The 21,319-nt window shown below is 46.5% G+C and overlaps 1 protein-coding gene across 5 annotated transcripts in view; it reads left to right on the plus strand.

Moving 5' to 3' along the window:
- The window catches only part of LOC127578297 (anoctamin-4-like), a 113,346-nt gene that overhangs the window by 19,211 nt on the left and 72,816 nt on the right, over window positions 1–21,319 (plus strand). For all 5 annotated transcript variants that reach the window (XM_052030160.1, XM_052030158.1, XM_052030161.1 and 2 more), the window contains exon 2: window positions 12,577–12,774. In XM_052030160.1, the coding sequence (XP_051886120.1) occupies window positions 12,579–12,774 (196 nt within the window). In that variant the 5' untranslated portion in view covers window positions 12,577–12,578. The remainder of the gene's footprint in view (window positions 1–12,576; window positions 12,775–21,319) is intronic.

Consider the following 21,319-nt stretch of genomic DNA (forward strand, 5'->3'; position numbering starts at 1 on the left):
CAGCCTCCCACTGTTACTACCTTGTGTTCCAGCAGGAGTGGAAATGGTTTGTCCCAGTTGCCATTATCCTGATGTGTTTGACATTCAGTCTGAGCTGTTACTGCATCACTGGTGTGAGTTGTGCATAGAATCAACTCTCTCTGTTGGAAGTGACACCCTGCACATCCTACGACGAACTGCGGACCACTCGGTGTGACTTGTGTTGTGCTTCCTCCTCTCTAAGATCTCGTTGTCACAGTGGGCCAAGGGTTTCCAGATGCACCATGGAAAGCATCCACTCCAGATACACCACAGATCAGTACGGCAACTGCTCTGTCTGAGACAGAGGAATAGATAGTGGACAGCCAGCGCCTCTTTCCCAGGGCACCAATGCTCAATACAAGAGGACATGGCTTAAGGTAATGGGTGGGAAGCTCAAGTGAGATGTCAGAGAGGTTTTTCACCCAGAGAACAGTTGGTGCATGGAATGCGCTACCTGGGGTGGTGGTGGAGGCTGATACATTGGTCAAGTTCAAGAGATAGAGGTATATATGGGAGGAAGGGGTTAGATAGTCTTAGGAGTGGTTTGAAGGTCGGCACAACATGGTGGGCCGAAGGGCCTGTATTGTTCTATAGAGACCACCAGGAACTGCAGAGAGTTGTGCACTCAGCCCAGTCCATCATGAAACCAGCCTCCCCTCCACTGACTCCGTCTACACTTCCCGCTGCCTTGGGAAAGCAGCCAACATAATCAAGGCCCCCTTCCACCTCGGGCGTTCTCTCTTCTCCCCTTTTCCTATCGGGCAGAAGATACAAAAGCCTGAAAGTACATACACCAGGCTCAGGGACAGCTTCTGTCCCGCCGTTAACAGACTCTTGAATGATAAAGATGAACTGTTGATCTCTCAATCTACCTCGTTGTGGCCTTGCATTTTTATTCGTCTGCCTGCACTGCACTTTCTCTGTAACTGTAACACTACATTCTGCACTCTGTTTTCCCTTTACTACCTCAATGTACTGATATACGGAACGTCTGGATGGCACGCACACAAAAGCTTCTCTCTGTATCTCGGTACATGTGACAATAATATTCCAATTGCAAAACTTACTAATGTTCTAGAGTAAAACAGCATTCTGATCTATTTTATTCATGAACTGACTACTTGACCAACATGTCAGTTAGAAACGAGGTGACAGGAGTGAAAATAAACTTTAAAGTGAAAAGTAATATCAACCCCTTCCAGTTCATTAATGTTACCCCACGGTGATAAGACTATTGAACGGTTCCCTTATACAATGAGATGGACTCTGACTTCACGATCTACCTTGTTGTGACCCTGCACCTTATTGCACTGTTTTTACCTGCACTACCTCAATGCACTCTGTACTAACCCAATGTAACTGCACTGTGTAATGAATTGACCTGTACGATTGGTATGCAAAACAAGTTTTTCACTGTACCTCGGTATAGGTGACAATAATATACCAATACGTCTGTATCCCTCCTCTCCTGCTGCTGTCTGATGGAAGGTCCCAGGAACTGTTCCAGGTGCTGGAGACTGCTCTGTAGGCAGTCTGCTTTACACCAGGACAGTAGACCCACATTGTCTTTGACCCAGAATTACGATCAGTCCTAATTTGGCTGTGGAAGGTCCTCTGTTGAGCTGTGCCCTTTGGAATTTGATGGGCTTTTGACCGAGGAGAGCTGGTGAGGTGCGATCCTGCATCAGGATCGACCTGTGCCACAAAGATCCGGTTCTCCCTCCTCTACCCACTTGCTGCATTGTTTCCACCTCCACATTGTTCGGTCCTCCTGCCTGATCCGGTTTGTGATGGTCACGGCCGCACTGTGCTTCATTTTATGGCCTTTCCCCTGCTTCAAGAGACTTTTAAAAGTCAGAATTAATTTCTCCTCTCTCTCTGGATGGGAACATTAAAATATCAAGCACAAACTCACTGCTGGTTTCCCACATCACTTGCAATGGCCAGACATCAATAGCTGTAAAGCTCTTTAGGACGTGGTGTGGATGTGAAAGGTGCCACAGAAATGCAAGTCTCTTGCAATTTTCTGCAAATGTGTTGCAGAAAAGTAGTGAATCTGTGGAATTCTCTGCCCAGGGAAGCAGTAGAGGCTACCTCGTTAAACATATTTAAGACACAGATGTTTGCATAGTGGGGGAATTCAGGGTTATGGGGAAAAGGCAGTAGGTGGATCTGAGTCCACGGCCCGATTCAGCCATGATCTTACAATGGCAGAGCAGCTCGATGGGCCAGATGGCTGACTCCTACTTCTATTTCTTATGGTCACACAGCAGGGAAACAGTCCTTCAGCCACTGAGTCCACTCTGATCATCAAACACCCATTTACCTCAATCCTACACATTGCAACTGAACACAATTCTTGCCAGATTCCACCACCCGTGTCCACAGCAGGGCAATTTACGGCGGCCAATTAACCTACCAATCCACACATCTTTGGGATGTGGGAGGAAACTGGAGCTCCCGGAGGAACCCACGCAGACACAGAGAACCTGCAAACTCACGCAGACAGCACCTAAGGTCAGGATTGAAGCCGGAGTGCTGGAGCCTAGAGGCAGCGGCCTACCCACTGTGCTGCCCAGGAGTGTCCACGTTTCACTTGGCTGTACACGCACAAAATGTTGATCTGCTCAAAGCTGAAGTTGCGACGTCCTCCATCACTCAATCAGGCTGTGCATGAAACCCCTTCATCTCCTCAGGACTCGGATGGACCGACAGATTGCCCTCAGAAGCAATTGGCTCACACCTACATTGCTGTCTCCAGAAGATCTTCTCCTTAGTGGATCTTGGTGTCTCCGTAGTTTGGTTTCAAGTTTGAAAAGCAAGTTTAGAGATGAGTACTGTCAGCAAGTCAAGACCATGTTTAGTTTTGTATATCCAACAAGAACTGGTGATCTTTAGTTGGGTAGTGTGGCTCCCATCGTTCCATCTCAGTAGTTTTTGCCATTTATTTTTTTAACCACTCCTACAAGGAGGGTCACTGCTGACTTTAGCTTGAGCCAGGAGAGTGATGGGGTCTCCACATCTTGGATATTGGTAATTGGTTTATTATTGTACCGAGGTACAATGGAAAACTTTGTTTTGTGTGCCATCCAGACAGATCATTCCACAACATCGGTATGTCAACGTAGTACAAGGGAAAACAATAACAGAATGCAGAACGTAGTGTCACAGTTGCAGAGAAAGTGCAGTGCAGGCAGACAATAAGGTGCAAGGTCATAATGAGGTAGATTGTGAGGTCAAGAGTTCATCTTTATCGTACAAGAGGTCCATGCAATGATCTTATAACAGCAGGATAGAAGCTGTCCTTGAGCCTGGTGGTACATGCTTTCAAGCTTTTGTATCTTCTGCCTGATGGAAGGGGGGATACGAGAGAATGACTGGGGTAGGAGGGGTCCTTGATTATGTTGGCTGCTTTACCAGAGGGGAGGGGATGCTGGTTTGTGTGATGGACTGGGTTGTATCCACGACTCTCTGCGGTTTCTTGTGGTCTTGCAGTTGCCACACCAAGCTGCGATGCATCTGGCCAGGATGCTTTCTGTGGTGCACCTGCTATAAAAAGAAAATTGGTGACTGTCATGGGGGACACACTGAATATCCTTGGCCTTCTGAGGAAGTAGTGTTGGTGAGCTTTCTTGGCCGTAGGGTCTATGTGGTTGGACCAGGACAAATTGTTGATGATATTGCCTCATGACATATTCTACTGGAAACTGCAATAATACTTTTGAAAGCTGAGTTCTGTGCCACAGGGGGATGGGGCTCCATGCAGAGAGACAGAGGGAAGCAAAGCAGAGACCAGAGCAAAAGTTAGAAAGGAGAACAGTGGAGTACAGAAAAGTCAAACAAAGGTTACTGGATTCTAAAAGGACAATGAGTGTAAGGGCACTTTATCTGAATGCCCGTAGTATTCGAAACAAGGTCAGTGAACTTGTGGCACAAATCAGTATAAAGGGGTGTGATTTAGTGGCCATTACAGAAACATGGTTGCAGGGTGGAGATGAGTGGGAATTAAATATCCAAGGGTATCAGGTAATATGGAAGGATAGACAGGAAGGTAAGGGAGGTGGGGTAACGCTCTTAATTAAGAATGAGATCGGGGCAATGGTGAGAGAAGATACAAGATCTAAGGAGCAGAATGTTCAGTCCATCTGGGTAGAGATTAGGAACAGTAAAGGGAAACAATCACTGGTGGGAGTTGTCTCTAGGCTGCTGAGTAATAACATTATAGTGGCACAGGCAATAAACCAAGAAATATTTGATGCACGTACAGTGGTGTAGCAGTTAGCATAACACTATTACAGCGCCAGCAATCCAGGTTCAATTCCGCCACTGTGCAAGGAGTTTGTACATTCTCCCCGTGTCTGTGTGGGTTTCCTCCCACATTCCAAAGATATACGGGTTAGGAAGTTGTGGGCATGCTATGTTGGTGCCAGGAGAGTGGCGACACTTGCAGGCTGTCCCCAGCACATTCTCAGTAACTCAAAGATGTGTTTCACTGTGTGTTTTGATGTACATGTGACTAATAAATATCTTGTATCTATCTGATAAGCATGGAACGGCAGTTGTCATGGGGGACTTTAGCTTCCACATAGATCAGGGAATCAAGTTGGTTGAGGCAGTCTTGAGGATGACTTCACAGAATGCATCCGTGATAGCTTTCTGGAACAGCATGTTAGTGAACCAAGGGAAAATGCTATCTTAGATCTGGTCCTGTGCAATGAGACAGGTAAAATTAACGATTTTGTAGTTAGGGATCCTCTTGGAAAGAGTGACCATAGTAAGATTGAATTTCTCATACAAATGGAGGATGCAATAGTTCAATCTAAAACCAGTGTATTATACCTAAAGAAGGGCGACTACAACGGGACGAGGGAGGAGTTGGCTCGCGTAGACTGGGAACGCAGGCTGTGTGGTGGGACAGTTGAGGAACGGTGGAAGATTTCAAAAAGATTTTTCACGGTGCTCAACAAAAGTATGTTCCAGTTAAAAGTAAGGGCAGGGGAGAGCCAGCCTTGGATAACTAAGGAAATAAGGCATCAAGCTAAAAGCTCCTGCATACAAAGTCACCAAGAGTAGTGGGAAACTGGAAAATTGGAAAACTTTAAAAGAACAAAGAACCACTAAGCAAGCAATAAGGAAAGGGAAGATAGATTATGAAAGTAAACTAGCAGAAAATAAAAAAAAAAGTTTTTATAATTATATAAAGTGGAAAAGTGACTAAAGTGAACGAAGGTCCCTTGGAAGATGAGAAGGGGGAATTAATACTGGGTAATGTGGAAATGGCTGAGGCCTTGAACGACTATTTTGCATCAGTCTTCGTGGTGGAAGACACATCTAACGTGCCAAGGAGAAATGTTTTGGATGCGATGGGAGGTGAGGACCTTGATACAATCGCTGTCACTAAAGAGGTAGTGATGAGCAAACTAGTGGGCCTAAAGGTAGACAAGTCCTCTGGTCCTGATGGAATGCATCCCAGTGTACTGAAAGAAATGGAGGAAGTTATAGTAGAGGTGTTTGTGATAATTTACCAAAATTCTCTGTGGATTCTAGACAGGTCCCGGCGGATTGGAAGACAACGAATGTCACGCCACCGCTTTTTCAAAAAAAAAAGGATGTAGGCAAAAGGCAGGTAACTATAGGCCAGTTAGCTTAACGTCTGTAGTTGGGGAAAATGCTTGAAGCTATCATTAAGGAAGAAATAACGAGACATCTGGATAGAAACGGTTCCATCAGGCAGACACAGCATGGATTCAGGAAGGGTAGGTCCTGTTTGACAAACTTACTGGAGTTCTTTGAGGATATAATTAGCGCAGTGGATAGGGGAACGGGTGGATGTTGTATACTTGGACTTCCAGAAGGCGTTCATTAAGGTGCCGCATAAAAGACTTATCCATAAGACAAAGATGCACAGAGTGGGGGTAATGTATTAGCATGGACAGAGGGTTGGTTAACCAATAGAAGGCAGAGAGTTGGGATAAAAGGGTGTTTCTCTGGTCGGCAATCCGTGGTGAGCGGGGTGCCGCAGGGGTCGGTACTGGGCCCACAACTGTTCACGAGATACATTAACGATTTGGAAGAGGGGACCAAGTGTAGCATATCTCAGTTTGCTGATGACACTAAATTGAGTGGAAAAGTAAATTGTGCAGAGGATGTGGAGAGTCTGCAGAGAGATATAGATAGCTTAAGTGAGTGGTCAAGGGTCTGGCAGATGGAGTACAATGTTGGTAAATGTGAGGTCATCCACTTTGGAAGGAAAAAAGATCAGATTATTATTTAAATGGGTGAAAGATTGCAGCATGCTGTTTGTGCAGAGGGATTTAGGAGTGCTTGTGCATGAATCACAAAAAGGTAGTTTGCAAGTCCAACAGGTTATCAAGAAGACAAATGGAATGTTGTCCTTCATTGCTGGAGGGATTGTATTTAAGAGCAGGGAGGTTATGCTGCAACTGTACAGGGTACTGGTGAGGCCGCACCTGGAGTACTGCGTGCAGTTCTGGTCTCCTTACTTGAGGAAAAATGTACTGGTTTTGGAGGTGGTGCAGAGGAAGTTCACCAGGTTGATTCCAGAGATGAGGGGGTTAGCCTATGAGGAGAGATTGAATCGCCTAGGACTATACTTGCTGGAATTAAGAAGAATGAGAGGGGATGTTATAGAAACATATAAAATTATGAAAGGGATAGATAGGATAGAGGCAGGAAGGTTGTTTCCACTGGTAGGTGAGACTAGAACTAGGGGACATAGCCTCAAGATTTGGGGGAGTAGATTTGGGACTGAGATGAGGAGAAACTGCTTTTCCCAGAGAGTAGTGACTCTGTGGCATTCTCTACCCAGGGAAGCAGTAGAGGCTACCTCATTAAATAGATTTAAGACACAGTTACATTTCTGCATAGTGGGGGAATTAAGGGTTATGGGGGAAAGGCAGGTCGGTGGATCTGAGTCCACGGCCAGTTCAGCCATGATCTTACTGAATGGCGGAGCAGGCTTGAAGGGCCAGATGGCCGACTCCTGCTCCTATTTCTTGTGTTTTTGTGTTCATTGGTTATATCTGAGGCAAAGGTAGACAGATTTCTGTTCTATAGCAGAGTCAGGGGTTGTGGGGGAGAAAGGCAGGAAAGTGGAGTTGAGGCCAAAATTAGATCAGCCTTGGTCTTGCTGAATGACGGAGCATGCTTGAGAGCTGAATGATCAAATCCTGTGCTCTGAAGTAACTTATCTTTGCCACTGACTGGCAATTGAACAATCAATGCCAGCATTTATTGTCCATCCCTAATTACCCCCAAAAGGCAGTTAAGCATCGACCACATTGGTGGGTCTGGAGTCACTTATTGGGTGAGGATGACAGATTCCCTCTCCTGAAGGGTGTTGGTGAACACTCTCCAAAGTAAAGCATTTTTCAACATCTTGAAAGGAATGTAAAGGGCACTATATAAATGTGTGCTTTGTCTAATCATAAAGTTGAGAGTAGGTCATTCAGGCCCTTGAGCATGCTAGGATCCCAGCTGATACTATACCTCGTGTCCACTTCACCAGCAGACCTTTTGCCCTCTGATTTCTTTGGTGATCAAATGTTTGTTAATTTCATGGAAGCCCCACTGCACACAGCAAGATCCCAGAAATGGCAATGAGGAAGCTGTGGTTAGGTTACCTAGGCCTTGGAGGACTCACCAGCTGCACCACAAGATGGTGCCAGGAGATTTGTTGCAGCCTCCTGTGGGGTAGATAGACCTTCAGACATCTCACCCCAGCCTTGATGGTTGGGTTTTTGCTGCTGTTTTGAGCCCACAAAGCTCTACTCTGAGGCAAGAGTGTTACAATTGGAGCCACGACTTGGGCAGTAACAAGTTTCATCCATCACCTTCCCACCCATGAGACATGGGTATTGGTTTATTATTGTCACTTGTACTGAGGTACAGTGAAAAACTTGTCTTGCATACCGATCGTACAGGTCAATTCATTACACAGTGCATTGAGGTTGTACAAGGTAAGTGCACAGGGTAGTACATAGGAGTGGAAGTAGGCCATTCAGCCCATCGAGTCTGCTCCACCATTCGATCATGGCTGATTTATTTTTTCCTCTCAACCCCATTCTCCTGCCTTCTCCCCGTAACCTTTGACTCCCTCACTAACCAAGAACCTATCAACCTCCGCTTTAAATACACCCAATGACTTGGCCTCTGCAGCCGTCTGCGGCAATGAATTCCACAGATTCACCACCCTCTGGCTGAAGAAATTCCTTCTCATCTCTGTCCTAAAGGGATGTCCTATTCTGAGGCTGTGCCCTCTGGTCCTAGACTCTCCCACTACTGGAAACATCCTCTCCACGTCCACTCTATCCAGGCCTTTCAATATCCAGTTGGTACCACCGTGTCCACCCACTTTGTTTTGAAGTCTGGCGTCTTCTTCCTCCTCTGGTTTGGGACAATGGTTCTTGTGCTTCCTCTCCACCTACGGTCCCGGTGCACCAGGGAGGGACTGACTAATTGAGGGCTGCCTCCACCTATGTTATTGTCACCTGACTCTAATTAAAAGCCATTTAATCTGTTGGTTAGCAGTGAGCAGGCATTAGCACTGAGTCACCCAGTGGCTGTAAATCAAATGTGGGTGTTCTGAGAAATAAATTGAATTCAGTTGATGCATCGTGGTCTGACTAATCATTGTAGGATTTGGAACATGTTACTTGTGAAAATTTGTTTAAAGGCTCTATCAGCTTGGTGTTGCAGCTTTGATTCTTCCTAAATTGGGTAATCTTGTTACAAAACAAACTATCCGGTAATTATCTTTTATACTGACTCCAGAGTCACTGAATATTGCCTCAGCAAATCCTTTGTATTCAAAGTCTTTTAAGTGAGCTGTAACCTCCCTAAGCCTGGGTCCATCTTTTGTAGCTTGGGGTCCACCAGGGATCCACTGACGGTGCGAGACCCCTTGGTTTATGTTAACGTCACTCATGGTATCCTACGTGAGTGACAGACGTAATGCTGACCCTCCCTGACTCCTGCTGCGTTTGATCACAGAACCACCCTCCAACACCACCGCCAGTGTCCAGCCAGGTCTTGCCTGGGAGAGGCACCTGAGGTCCTCCTGGTGCCCCTGGGGTTTTATCTCTAGTTTCTCCCCACCCACCCCCAATCCCTCATCTGTGCAACTTAACTGTACCATCCACTAACCCCCCCCCCCCCCGCCCCTTTAAATTGCCAGCTGGCTCTCCCTCCTGCATCTAACTGAAGCCTCTGATGTCTGTCCACATCGCCCACTGCTCCCACCCTGTCCATAGCCAAACCAATCTGTCTTCATCTTCGGAGCCACATTTGACCTGGAGATGAACACAATCCACTCCACTTCTACCACGGCCCCTGCTCCTGCTGAAACCCTCCTCCGTGCCTTTGGTTGTACTTCACCGCTCTGCCAATCCCAGGTAAACTTGATTCCTGAATCCCAACTGTCCCACTTAGCCATGGACTTGCTGACCCAAGTCAGAGTAATACAGCACAGAAACAGGCTCTTCGGCCCAACTGGTCCATGCCGACCACAGCATCCTCCCTGCTAGTCCCAGTTGCCCACATTTGGCCCATAACCCTCAAGCCCCTCCCTTCCCTGTATGTATCCAAATGCCTCTTAAATATTGCAATTATACCCACCTCAACCACTTCCTCTGGCAGCTCATTCCAGGTACTCACCACCCTCTTTGTAAAGAAGTTGAGCCCAATTTAGGAAAAACTTTAAATTTTAAAACTTGCTGCTTTGATTTCAATTTGCGTCATGCCTGGGACCCCTCCCTGTCTCTGATTTCCAGCCCAATAGTCCCCTGCTGACCTCTGTACTCCCTCTGTCCTGGTCCAATGCCCATCCACAGGTTTCAGCTCTCTACTATTGACGGCCTTGCCTTCAGCTGCCTGGACCCTAAGCTCTGGAATTTCTTCCCTAAATCTCTTTCTTCCCCTGCCGCCCCCCACCCCCCCACCCACACTTCCACACTATTCCTCAGCCAAGGTTTTGGTCATCTGCTTGATGTGTCCTTGTGTGACTTGTCACACTTTTCTAAGCACTGAATCATGGGCAGGTGTTTTGTATAGAGTCGTAAAGCATGGAAACAGGCCCTTCAGCCCAACTGGTCCATGCCGACCATGGTGCCCACCAAGCTAGTCCCATTTGCCTGCGTTTGGCCCTATCCCTCTGAACCCCTCCTAGCCATGTTTCCAGATGTTTTTTAAATGTTGTAATTGTATTTTCCCCCAACCACTTCCCCTAGCAGCTCATTTCATATGTGTACCACCATACTTCATTAGGAGTTTGAGGAGGATCGGTATGTCACCAAAAACTCTTACAAACTTCTATAGATGTACAATGGAGAGCATTCTGACTGGTTGCATCACAGCCTGGTATGGAGGGTCCAATGCACAGGATCGCAAAAGACTGCAGATGGTTGTAGACTCAGCCAGCGCCATCCTGGGCACAACCCTCCCCATCATCGAGGACTTCTTCAAGAGACGGTGCCTCAAGAAGATGACATCCATTATTAAGGACCCTCACCTCTGGAACACACCCTCTTCACATTACTACCATCGGGGAGGAGGTACAGGAGCCTGAAGACCCACACTCAACGATTCAGAAACAGCTTCTTCCCCTCCGCCATCAGATTTCTGAACGGTCCATGAACGCTATCTCGTTATTCCTTTCTTTTGTAATTTATAGATTTGTCTTCGAACAGTACTAGTACCATAAAATGACAAATTTCATGTCAGTGATAATAAACCTGATTCTGACCCTCTGCGTGAAGAACTTGCCCCTCTTAAATCTTTCACCTCTCACCTTAGACCCATGTCCTCTAGTTTTTAATCTTTCCCCCAGGGAAGGGGAGCTATTTGCGTTCACCTTATCTATACCTCTCATGATCTTATACACCTCTATAAGATCACCCCTCAGTCTCCTGCATTCCACAGAATAAAGTCCTAGCCTGGCCAACCTCTCCCTGTAACTCAGGCCCTCGAGTCCTGGCAACGTCCTCGTAAATCTTCTCTGCGCTCTTTCCAGTTTAATGATGTCTTTCCTATAACAGTGACCCAGACTGTGCACAGCGCTCCTAGTGCGGTCTCACCAATGTCTTGTAAGGAGCACTGTGTAAATCCCAAGTGCTTTGGAATCTTCAAAAATGTTTCAGTGGCTTAGTTTGAGAATTTTTATTCATTGAAATTACCAAATATGATTTTTATCTTTCCATTTTAAAAATGTTCAATATTTCTGCTCCTGCCTCTTTCTGACATAACGAGCAAGTCAATTCATCTTTCAAACACATTGTGTGTTTTTTTTAAAAAAAAAATTCACCATTTATTTTATTAACAGAGAGTGGTGGGTGCCTGGAATGTGCTGCCAAGGGTGGTGGTGGAGGCAGATATGACAGTAATGTTTCAGAGGCATTTAGACAGACACGTGAACAGGCCGGGAGTGGAGGGATATGGACCATCTGCAGGCAGATTGGATTAGTTTGGATTGGCATCATAGTTGGCACAGACATGGTGGGCCGAAGGGCCTGTTCCTGTGCTGCACTGTTCTATATGCCAACATTTAATGTAACACAGCAAACATTTTAGGTGAAGGATGTATATTTCATAACTATCTTCCCTCGTGTTGGATTTTGCGATGACCTGTTGCTGCCCGAGTCCTTTACCTGCCTTTTGCTCTGTGGCTTTTGACCTGCCCAGCCAAAATCCATCCATTTCATCCAGCTTTATGTGAGGACAGGTTTTCTAGGGGTGGTGCAGCGGGTAGTGCTGCTGCCTTAGCGACCCAGGTTCGATCCTGACCTCTGGCTCTGTCTGTGTGGAGTTTGCATGTTCTCCCTGTGACTGCGTGGGCTCCTCCCAGGTGGTCCGGTTTCCTCCCACGTCCCAAAGCTGTGCTGAGGGGTAGGGGGCTGACTGGTCGCCATAAATTGTTTCTGCTGTAGGTAAGTGGCAAAAAGAATGGAAGTGAAGTTGATGGACGTGAGCAAGGATGTGGTAGGGCTACAGCGAAATAAAGGGGGAGTGGGACTAATGGGAATCACCAAGAAGGGCTGAGTGGCCTCTTGTAACTCGAGGGTGACCTGGCTCTGATCTTGAGGTTCTATCTCCTTTTCACCAGCCTCACCCAACCAGAGCAAATGGCTTTACAGCATCTTGCCATCAAATCCATTTTACTGCTTTGCTCCCATGTTTTGGTTCCTCCTAAACTGGAAGGAGGACAAGCCCAATCCCATGGAAGCTACAGCTGGTTCCAGTCAGCACTAATTCCCTTTCAAGGCCAATTCTGTCCTCCTTTCAGTCCAGGCCAATGGAATAACCTGGTTTGGTTCCTCACCCCACTACCAGAGTCCACCACATGATCTTTGACATTCATTAGGTGTAACGTTCTGAGGGTGTGAATGCTTTGCGTGGAGACTGTGCACCAACCCCCATCTTGTGCCTTGCTGCAAGTCCAGGACCAGCCCATCACTTGCTCGTGATAAACATTTTTTTTTTGATGATGCCGCTCAGCTTTCCGTCGGACCTTGCTGAAGTAACGTGCTTGCTTTCTTCCAGGTATGAGCGTACCCATTCATGGGGCAGAAAACTGTATTCAGGTTTATCATCGAAGGATTGTGCCCAGCTATCAAAAAAACACTCGTGTATCCGTGGCCAGGAACTCAACGCTGCCTCCTGTCTCCAAGTCTGCAACCATGGATGGCTCCTCAATGGGATCGATTGAGTCTACAGCCAATGGGAAACCCTATTATCCAGGTCAGTGGTGTGGGGACTCTGCAGGGTTGTGTGTCATTTGTCCAACACATGACTTGCTTCTATTGCTGGAAGGCCCCAGGTGTCAGGGCACCAGGGTTAGGCTGGAGAAGTTGGGATTGCTCACCTTGGAGCAGAGGAAGTTGAGAGGTGGGCACGGTTGTGGGGGTTGAGATAACTTAAATAGAGGGAAGCTGCTCCCATTGGCAGATGGTTCAAGAACCAGGGGAGGGCATAGACACGAATGTAAGGAAATTCCTCCTTGTGCAGAGCAATAATGGTCTGGGATTTGCGTTCTGTAGGGTGATGGACACAGACCCAATCAGTGCTCTGGAAAGGGATTTGGACAGGTACCTGGGATCAAATAACTCAACAGGGCTGCAGGGAAATAGGACTTACTGGATCCTTCTATAAAGAGCAGGGACGTACATGCTGGGTGAACAGATTCCTCTGTGTCACACTGGTTTTCCTGTCTGAATTCTGTCAATGTAAACATTATACAGTAAATGCTGAGATTGGGAAAAGTGGCTGATTTGAAATTGTCGTGAGTTTCAAAGGTGACAAAACCTGATTTACATTTTTCAATCCAACATCACACGTGGTGTGCTTCTTCCTCCATTATACAATGAGATGGACTCTGACCTCACGATCTACCTTGTTGTGACCTTGCACATTATTGCACTGCACTTTCTCTGTAGCTGTGACACTTTACTCTGTACTGTTATTGTCCTTGCCTGTACTACATCAATGCACCCTGTACTAACTCAATGTAACTGCACTGTAATGAATTGACCTGTACTATCGGTATGCAAGGCAAGTTTTTCACTGTACCTCGGTACAAGTGACAATAATAAACCAATGCCAAGTAACTGGCAGCCTGGTAACTGGAGGATCAGGTGATTGCTGCCCCTGATGATATGGCCAATGCTCAATGGAATTAGTAGAACATCCCCAGTGACTTAACAGAATGGTTAAGGGTTTGTGATGGGGAGGACAGAGACAGCATTGGAGTGTTAAAATTAATGGAGCACTCCATTCGTTAATCAGCCATCTCGCCACCGTTGCTATCATAGGGTAATGAACTGGTTCCATTTTTACAGACGTCCATAAGTCAAACAATACACAAGAATCACTCAATGTGGTAACTGCACCTTCACGATATTGTAATGAATGCCGCTGAAAGCTCATGGATTAAGAAAAAGAACAATCACTGAAAATGAGGAGAGTGAGGAAACTTGTTCTGCTGTTGGTAGCAACGAATGACTGTATGTATGTCTGACCTTTGAATATAATATGGGAGGTCGTTCATACGTAGGGCTGCCCATAAGTCAGGCGTTTGTAACCCAGGGATGGCTTGTACACCATATCTGACCATCCAGGGAACGGAGTTACAAGCCTCAGGCTTTGAGCTGAGGATGTTGCTCCTACTATCTCCTCAATCACAAAGTCTTTCTATAATTTGGTTGCACTCTTTATTTTCCTCTGTGAGGTGACATCTAATAATTAGATTGTATCAGTTGCCTTAATAAAGTAATTAGTCATTATGCTGACACAATGAAATTCTGGACTGAACAATTCGGATGTGCAGAATCTTGCTATTTCTTCCTTTGACACTTTTTTTTTGATTCAAGTCCAAGAAAAGATCCAAATGTTGCAAATCTCAAATGAAATATGAGAAGCATTACTAAAATCACAGGCTGTGAGGAGACTATTTGGCCCATCATGCCTGTACCAGCTCCTAGGTAGGATGTTCAAAATGGAGGCACAGCAAGACTGCAATTTTTTTATATGCTTTGGCTGTTGCAAAGGCCAGAATTGTAGATGTTGGCCAACGTTTTGAGATTTGCAATACCCACCCACGTTCTGTAACGTGACTCCGTGATGTCGTTCACCCACCTCCAGGTCGCTCTGTCCACAACCCAATATCCTGGCTTTTGTGACCGCAGTCTGGTCTGTTTCCAGTCTCTCCTGACAGCCTTTCCCCTCCACCTCCTGACGACCTGAGCTTCTTGGCTACAAGAATAAACTTGAGGGGTTATCAAGATTAATGCTCAATGTGGTAATTTGAGGACAGAAGCAGACACCAATCACTGTAACCTCTCCACTGCCTCAAAACGCTAGGGTGAGAATGTTGACAATTAAGGGAAGGAAAAGGGATCTTAGTTGACCAGAGAGAGTGGCTGATACTAACCACTAATGAATTGATGCCTGGAGCTCAGTCAAGCTAAGAAGCTACAAAACGTTTGCAGGGAAAGTCTAGTCATCTGAGACTAGACAACTCCACAGGGCCTGATGGTTTGAAACATGGAATGTAGAACAGTCCAGCACCAGACAGGCCATTCAGCCCATGATGTTGTGCTAATCTTGATGCTAATTTATACTAAATATCCCTCCTATCATCCATACCCCTCCATCACTTATCTCATACAGGTTTCCTTACTTGTAATGATACAGAAGGAGTAGTTCAGTCCATCAGATCCATGCCAGCTCCCAGAGGAGAAATCCTATCAGTCCCATTTCCCCTCTCTCCTCAGTTCCCTGTGCCTCTGCAACTTGTTGTCCACCTCCCCCCACCCCCCCCCCCCCACTCCACACTCCACTTTTTCTTCTCATTAACCTACACTTGAGTAATTTAAATCAGTCAATTAACTTACCAGGACATCTTTGGGGTATGGGAGGGAACTGGAGCACCTGGGGAAAATGCACAGGGTCACGGAGAACGTGCAGACTCCACACAGACAGAACCCGGGTTACTGTGAGGCAGCAGCACTACCCACTGCACCATTGTGCCGTCCATGGTTTTTGGAAGGTGCTGAGGATATTACTGGTGCCTGGTCTGTGATCTTCCAAAGCCCTCAATTTTGGCATGTGTCCCATTTTTTTTCCCCCCAGATTGGAAAGGTTGCAGTTCTGAGTGCATCAGTCTTTGTCTGGTTATTAAATCCCTCTCTCGAGGGTGTCTGGTACTCTGCCACTGCACCTGCTGTTGGATTGAGTTATCACCACTTTGATCTAAAATGCCTGTCAGTGTATACATTTGAAGGTGTGTTAATATGTTGTTCTGTTTTGCCTTTTTTAATTGAAGTACAGAAAACACACACTTGTTAAACAAATTGTGAAACGGGACTGAACTGTGCAGTAAGGTGCTGTGGTGAGAGCGATTAACTGTTTGGATCCAAAGAGAGTTCATAGCGATTGTGTGCTGGCATTCATTCCCTGAGTGGTTCTGTGTTAATGCTTTGGCCCTGCTCCCAGGCTTTCTCCTCTGGATACCAATGTTTATTATTTGGTCTCTGTAATGGCCATTCATGGCTCTGAGCAGCTGGACTAGGAACTGTCCAAGGTCCTTGCTGGCGCAGGAGCTGTTTGTAGATGGTTTGCAGTTTGCCCAGTTGCCAAGATCATCATTTTGGCACATTGAATCATAGGATTGTCACAGCACTAAAGCAGGCTGAGAGTCACAAAGAGTCAGGGTCAGGTCCTTCGGCCCAACCAGTCCATGCCGACCAAGATGCCCGTCTAAGCTGGTCCCATTTGCCTGCATTTGGCCTGTATCCCTCTAAACCTTTCCTATCCATGTACCTGCCCAAATGTCTTTTAAATGTTGTTATTGTACCCACCTCAACCACTTCTTCTGGCAGCTCATTCCATACACCCACCACCCTGTGTGTGGAAAACGTTGCTACTCAAGTTTCTACTAAATCTTTCCCCTCTCACCTTAAACCTGTGCCTTCTAGTTCTTGATTCCCAAACCTTTGGGGGTGGGGGGAAGGGAAGACTGGGTGCATGCTGAGTGCTATTCAGCCCATCAAGCCTGTGCTAGCTCCAGAACAATCCTGTCAATCCCATTCTTCAGAGCCCTGCACACTGTTCCAGATCAGAACTACTCTCTGCAAAAATTTTTTTTTATTCTTTATCCTGCTGTGTCTTCCATCCAAAAGTTTATATCCATGCCCCCCCGACCTTTGCACCACCTGCCAATCATTTAACCCATCCAAACCAGTCACGGGCAAATCTCCCTTCAATCATTGATTGTCAGCATGTGGTGACCCATTGGTTTGAAATATTTAACGCTTTTACATTGAGAACATAGAACAGTACAACACAAGAACAGGTGCTTTGGCCCATGATGTCTGTGCCGAACATGATGCCAAATTAAACTCAACCTCTTCTGCCTGCACGTGATCCATATCCTTCCATTCCCTGCACATTCACGTGTCTAACAGTCACTGTTGTATCTGCTTCCATCAGTATGTGTGTGTGTGTGTATATATACATATATGTTAACACTTTAAATGCATGTTCTCTAGTATTTATCATTTCTACCCTGGGAGAAAGATTCTATCTATGCCTCTCATAACCTTATAAATTTCTGTCAGGTTTCCCCTCAGCCTCTGCCACTCCGGAGAAAACAACCCAATTTTGTACAGCCTCTCCTTATAGCACCTGCCCTCTCATCCGGGCAGCATCCTCGTGAACGTCTTCTGCACCCTCTCCAAAGCCTCGACATCCACATCCCTCTGAATGAGGGACTACTTTAATGTTCTCCACAGCCTGGGGAGGCATGGCCAGTCTTTTGCACTAGTCTTCCCACTTGAGATGGTGGTGATTTCCGAAAGGTTCACCAGCTATCCATTCCCATCACACTCCCGCATTCTTGAGGGTGGTCACTGAACAAGGCCTCTCAATGGCACCAGGTGATCCTGGAACTAAACAATCTCTTTTAAAACAGAACAGTACAGGAACAGGCCATTTGGCCCACAATGTTGTGCCAAACTAATTAAATTAGTAATCAAATGCCCAACTAAACTAGTCCCTTCTGCCTGCACAGTGTCCATGTTCCTCCATTCTCTGCACATTCATGTTTCTATCAAATCTGTCGCACCTTCCAGGCACCCACCACTCTGTTTTTAAAAAAAAAACACTTGCCCCGCACGTCTCCTTTGAACTTGCCCCATCTCATCTTAAATGCATGCCCACAGGTATTAGACATTTCAACCCTAGGGAGAAAGATACCAACTGTCTACTCCATCTGTGCCTCTCGTAATCTTATAAACTTCTATAATCTCCCCTCGCCCTCAGCCTCTGCTGCTCCAGAGAAAACACCCCAAGTTTGCCCATCCTCTCATTATAGCTTGTACCCTCTAATCCAGGCAGCATCCTGGTGAACCTCTTCAGCACTTGTTTTGATTTTGTATTTGCTCCAGAGGACTAACTACTTGGGGCAACCTTGATTCTTTTTGCCACTTTTATCATTTAAATGTTTCCTTGTTTACCTTCTTTTCAAAACCTATAAGGTGGGAGCCTGTATGGTAAAAGTTAGTGCACAAAGTAATCAGTAAAAGTGAACTGATTGTTGCTTCAGTCAGACCCTGTCACCAAGGGACAAAACAGAGGGTTTAGTGAGGTAGGTGTTGAGTAGATTTTGCCTCCAACTGGAGGTGGATACACTGTGCCAAAGGTGGGCTCCCATGAGAGACCACACCTGCACTGTTGATCCTTGCCTACAGAAGAATTCCCTTACCTTTTGAGGGAGTGTAGCAAAGGTTCACCAGACTGATTCCTTGGATGGTGGGGTTGTTGTCTGAGAAGAGGTTGGGTTAAGTTGGCCTGTATTCACCAGAGTTTAGAAGAATCAGAGAGCGTTTCATTGAAGGGTTCAGAGGGACATGAGCCAAACGTGGAGAAATGGGACTGGCTCAAGTAGACAACTTGGCGGGGTGGACGAGTTGGCCGAAGGGTCTGTGTCCGTGCTGTATAACTCTGACTCTGAAAATTCTGACAGGGCTAGACAGGCAGGATGTGGGGAGGATGTTTTCCTGACTGGCAGGTCTAGAATGAAGAGTCCTTCTCAGCAAGTAGTGCAAGACATTTGGGACGGCGATGAGGAGGAAGTGTTTCATTCAGGAGGTGACGGATCTATAGAATTCTCTACCGTAGGATTGTGGAGGCCAAGTTGCTGAATATATTTAAAAAGGAGATGAATAGATTTGTAGGCCCAAGGTATTGAGAGTTATGGAGAGAGCAGGAATGTGGCTTTGAAATAGGTCGGCCAAGGTGGAGCAGGCTTGATGGGCTGAATGGCATCCACTTCCTGTTTCCCATATTCCAATGCTGAAACGGTGCTGAGAGTTTACAATTAGGGGTCACGCAGGACAAGAGGCAGGCCAATGATGTTCCATAGCCCCTCACAACATAGGAGGAGGCCATTTCAACCCATCAAGTCTATGCTGGCGCATGGAGCAATCTCATTCCCCATTAATTTCCCCTGCAACCTGTCCTCCTCACATTCAGCTGAGTTGAGAAGTTTCTTCACTTAATGGATCATGAGTCTTTGGCATTCTCTAGTCCGGTGGGCTGCGGATACTGAGTCAGTCTGATGAAAGTGTTTGATTCCAAGGGGATTGAAGAATGTTGTCTGGACTTCCATTCCACCTATTTCTTATGGACTGTCAGGAAAGACGGAGGGGCTGTGAGTCTGTCTCAGTCGGAGAAAGCCGAGAGGAGACCAAGTTATGGAAGGGTCAAGAGGATAGATGCAGCAAAGATGTCTCCTTCAGAAACCAATGTTTTTCTGAAGTTGTTTGAGACTCTGCACTTTGTGCCTGTGTTTCACCTAGCTGCACTCCCAGCCCAGTGGCACAGCTGGTATAGCTGCTGCCTTGTGGCTCCAGAGACCCAGGTTCAATCCTGGCCTCGGCTGTCTAACTGTGTGGACTCCGCATGTTCTCCCTGTGACTGCACAGGTTTCCGCGGGTGCTCCGGTTTCCTCCCACATCCCAAAGATGTGTGGGTTGGTAGGTTAATTGGCTGCTGCAAATTGTCTCTAGTAGGTGAGTGGTGGAGTTGATGAGATTGTGGAGATTGGTTTAAATGGGTGATCGAAGGTTAGCCTGAAAATCTGTGGGCTGAAGGACCTGTTTCCCTGCTGTGTTTGACAAGAGCCTTGTTTACTGGCAATGTGGCTTGGGATTGAGTGCAGGAATCGGGCACCTCACTCGAGTTTTAACTCCAATTTGGGAGCATCTGGCTCTCCAGATGTGCAACTGCGATGAAATCAAATGAAGCTCTGCTCCCTTGCAATTCCTCCAATCCAATCTACTGCGTTCAGTGGTCCTGATGGGGTCTCTACATCAGAGAAACCAAACGTGGATCGAGTGAAGGCTTTGTAGAACACCTTCGTTCAGTCTGGATACAACTCTGGATAATTGAGTCCCAGGAACAAGCCAGGTTGATAGGTCATGATCTTGCAGCTAAGCGAGCATAAGGGGCCAAATGATCACTTCATTCCCCCAAGTGTTGGGCTGGAGTCACATTTGTGCCTACAACGGGTAAGCATGCTGGGCTTGTTGCCCTACACGTCATTGGTGGACCATATGAGACTTCAGACACTCCTATAAACACCTCCTAACCAACTCCATCTTTTCCTCAATGGAAATCCTTGCAGCCAAGACTTAGCCTCTGGTTCACTGGATCTAGTTCAGAGATGTGACCACAGGATTTGCAGAAAGCTTTTTCAGAGATCTCCTCCTGTACTTTTGTCCTGCTTCCACTGTTTTCTGTAATGGAATGGCGTCATTGTTGGAATTCTTCCAAGGTACTTGGCAGGGGTTTCTCTCCTGCATTGTGTTGCTCTAACTGGGGACCTGCAGACAGCTGCCAGTCATGGCTCTGCAGACTGACGCACAAGGCTGCAGCCATGCAGTCCCAGTGTGGACTGGGTGGTCCACGGCCTCAGCTTGTCATCACCTTCCCATGGGCTTCAGCTATTCAGCAATGTACATCGAGGTGTAAGATAAGTTGCATATTCAGTGCTGCTGTGCTGACTGGTACCAAGAATGTCAGAACTCTTGTTGTATTGGTTTATTATTGTCACTTTTACCGAGGTACAGTGAAAAACTTGTCTAGCGTACTGATCGTACAGGTCAATTCATTACACAGTGCAATTACATTGAGTTAGTACAGAGTGCATTGATGTAGTACAGGTGAAAACAATAACAGTACAGAGTAAAGTGTCACAACTACAGAGAAAGTGCAGTGCAATAAGGTGCAAGGTCACAACAAGGTAGATTGTGAGGTCAGAGTCCATCTCATTGTGTAAAGGAACCATTCAATAGTCTTATCACAGTGGGATAGAAGCTGTCCTTGAGCCTGGTGGTATGTGCCCTCAGGCTCCTGTATCCTCTGCCTGATGGAAGAGAGAATGTCCTGGTTGGGTGGGGTCTTTGATTAAGCTGGCTGCTTCAGTCCAAGGAGGGGAGGCTGGTTTCCATGACGCACTGGGCTGTGTCCACAACTCTGCAGTTTCTTGCTGTCCTGGACAGAGCAGTTGCCATACCAAGCCATGATGCGTCCAGGTAGGATGCTTTCTATGGTGCATCGATAATAGTTGGTGAGTGTCGAAGGAGACGTACTGAATTTCTTTAGCCTCCTGAGGAAGTAAGACAGCGCTTTTGTGCAGTGGTAGAGCCTCTGCCTCAGCGCTCCAGTGACCCAGGTTCAACCCTGAGCTCAAATGCTGTCTATGTGGAGTTTGCACGTTCTCCCT

The sequence above is a fragment of the Pristis pectinata genome, chromosome 15 (genome assembly GCF_009764475.1).
Source record: "Pristis pectinata isolate sPriPec2 chromosome 15, sPriPec2.1.pri, whole genome shotgun sequence".
Taxonomy (NCBI): Eukaryota; Metazoa; Chordata; class Chondrichthyes; order Rhinopristiformes; family Pristidae; genus Pristis; species Pristis pectinata.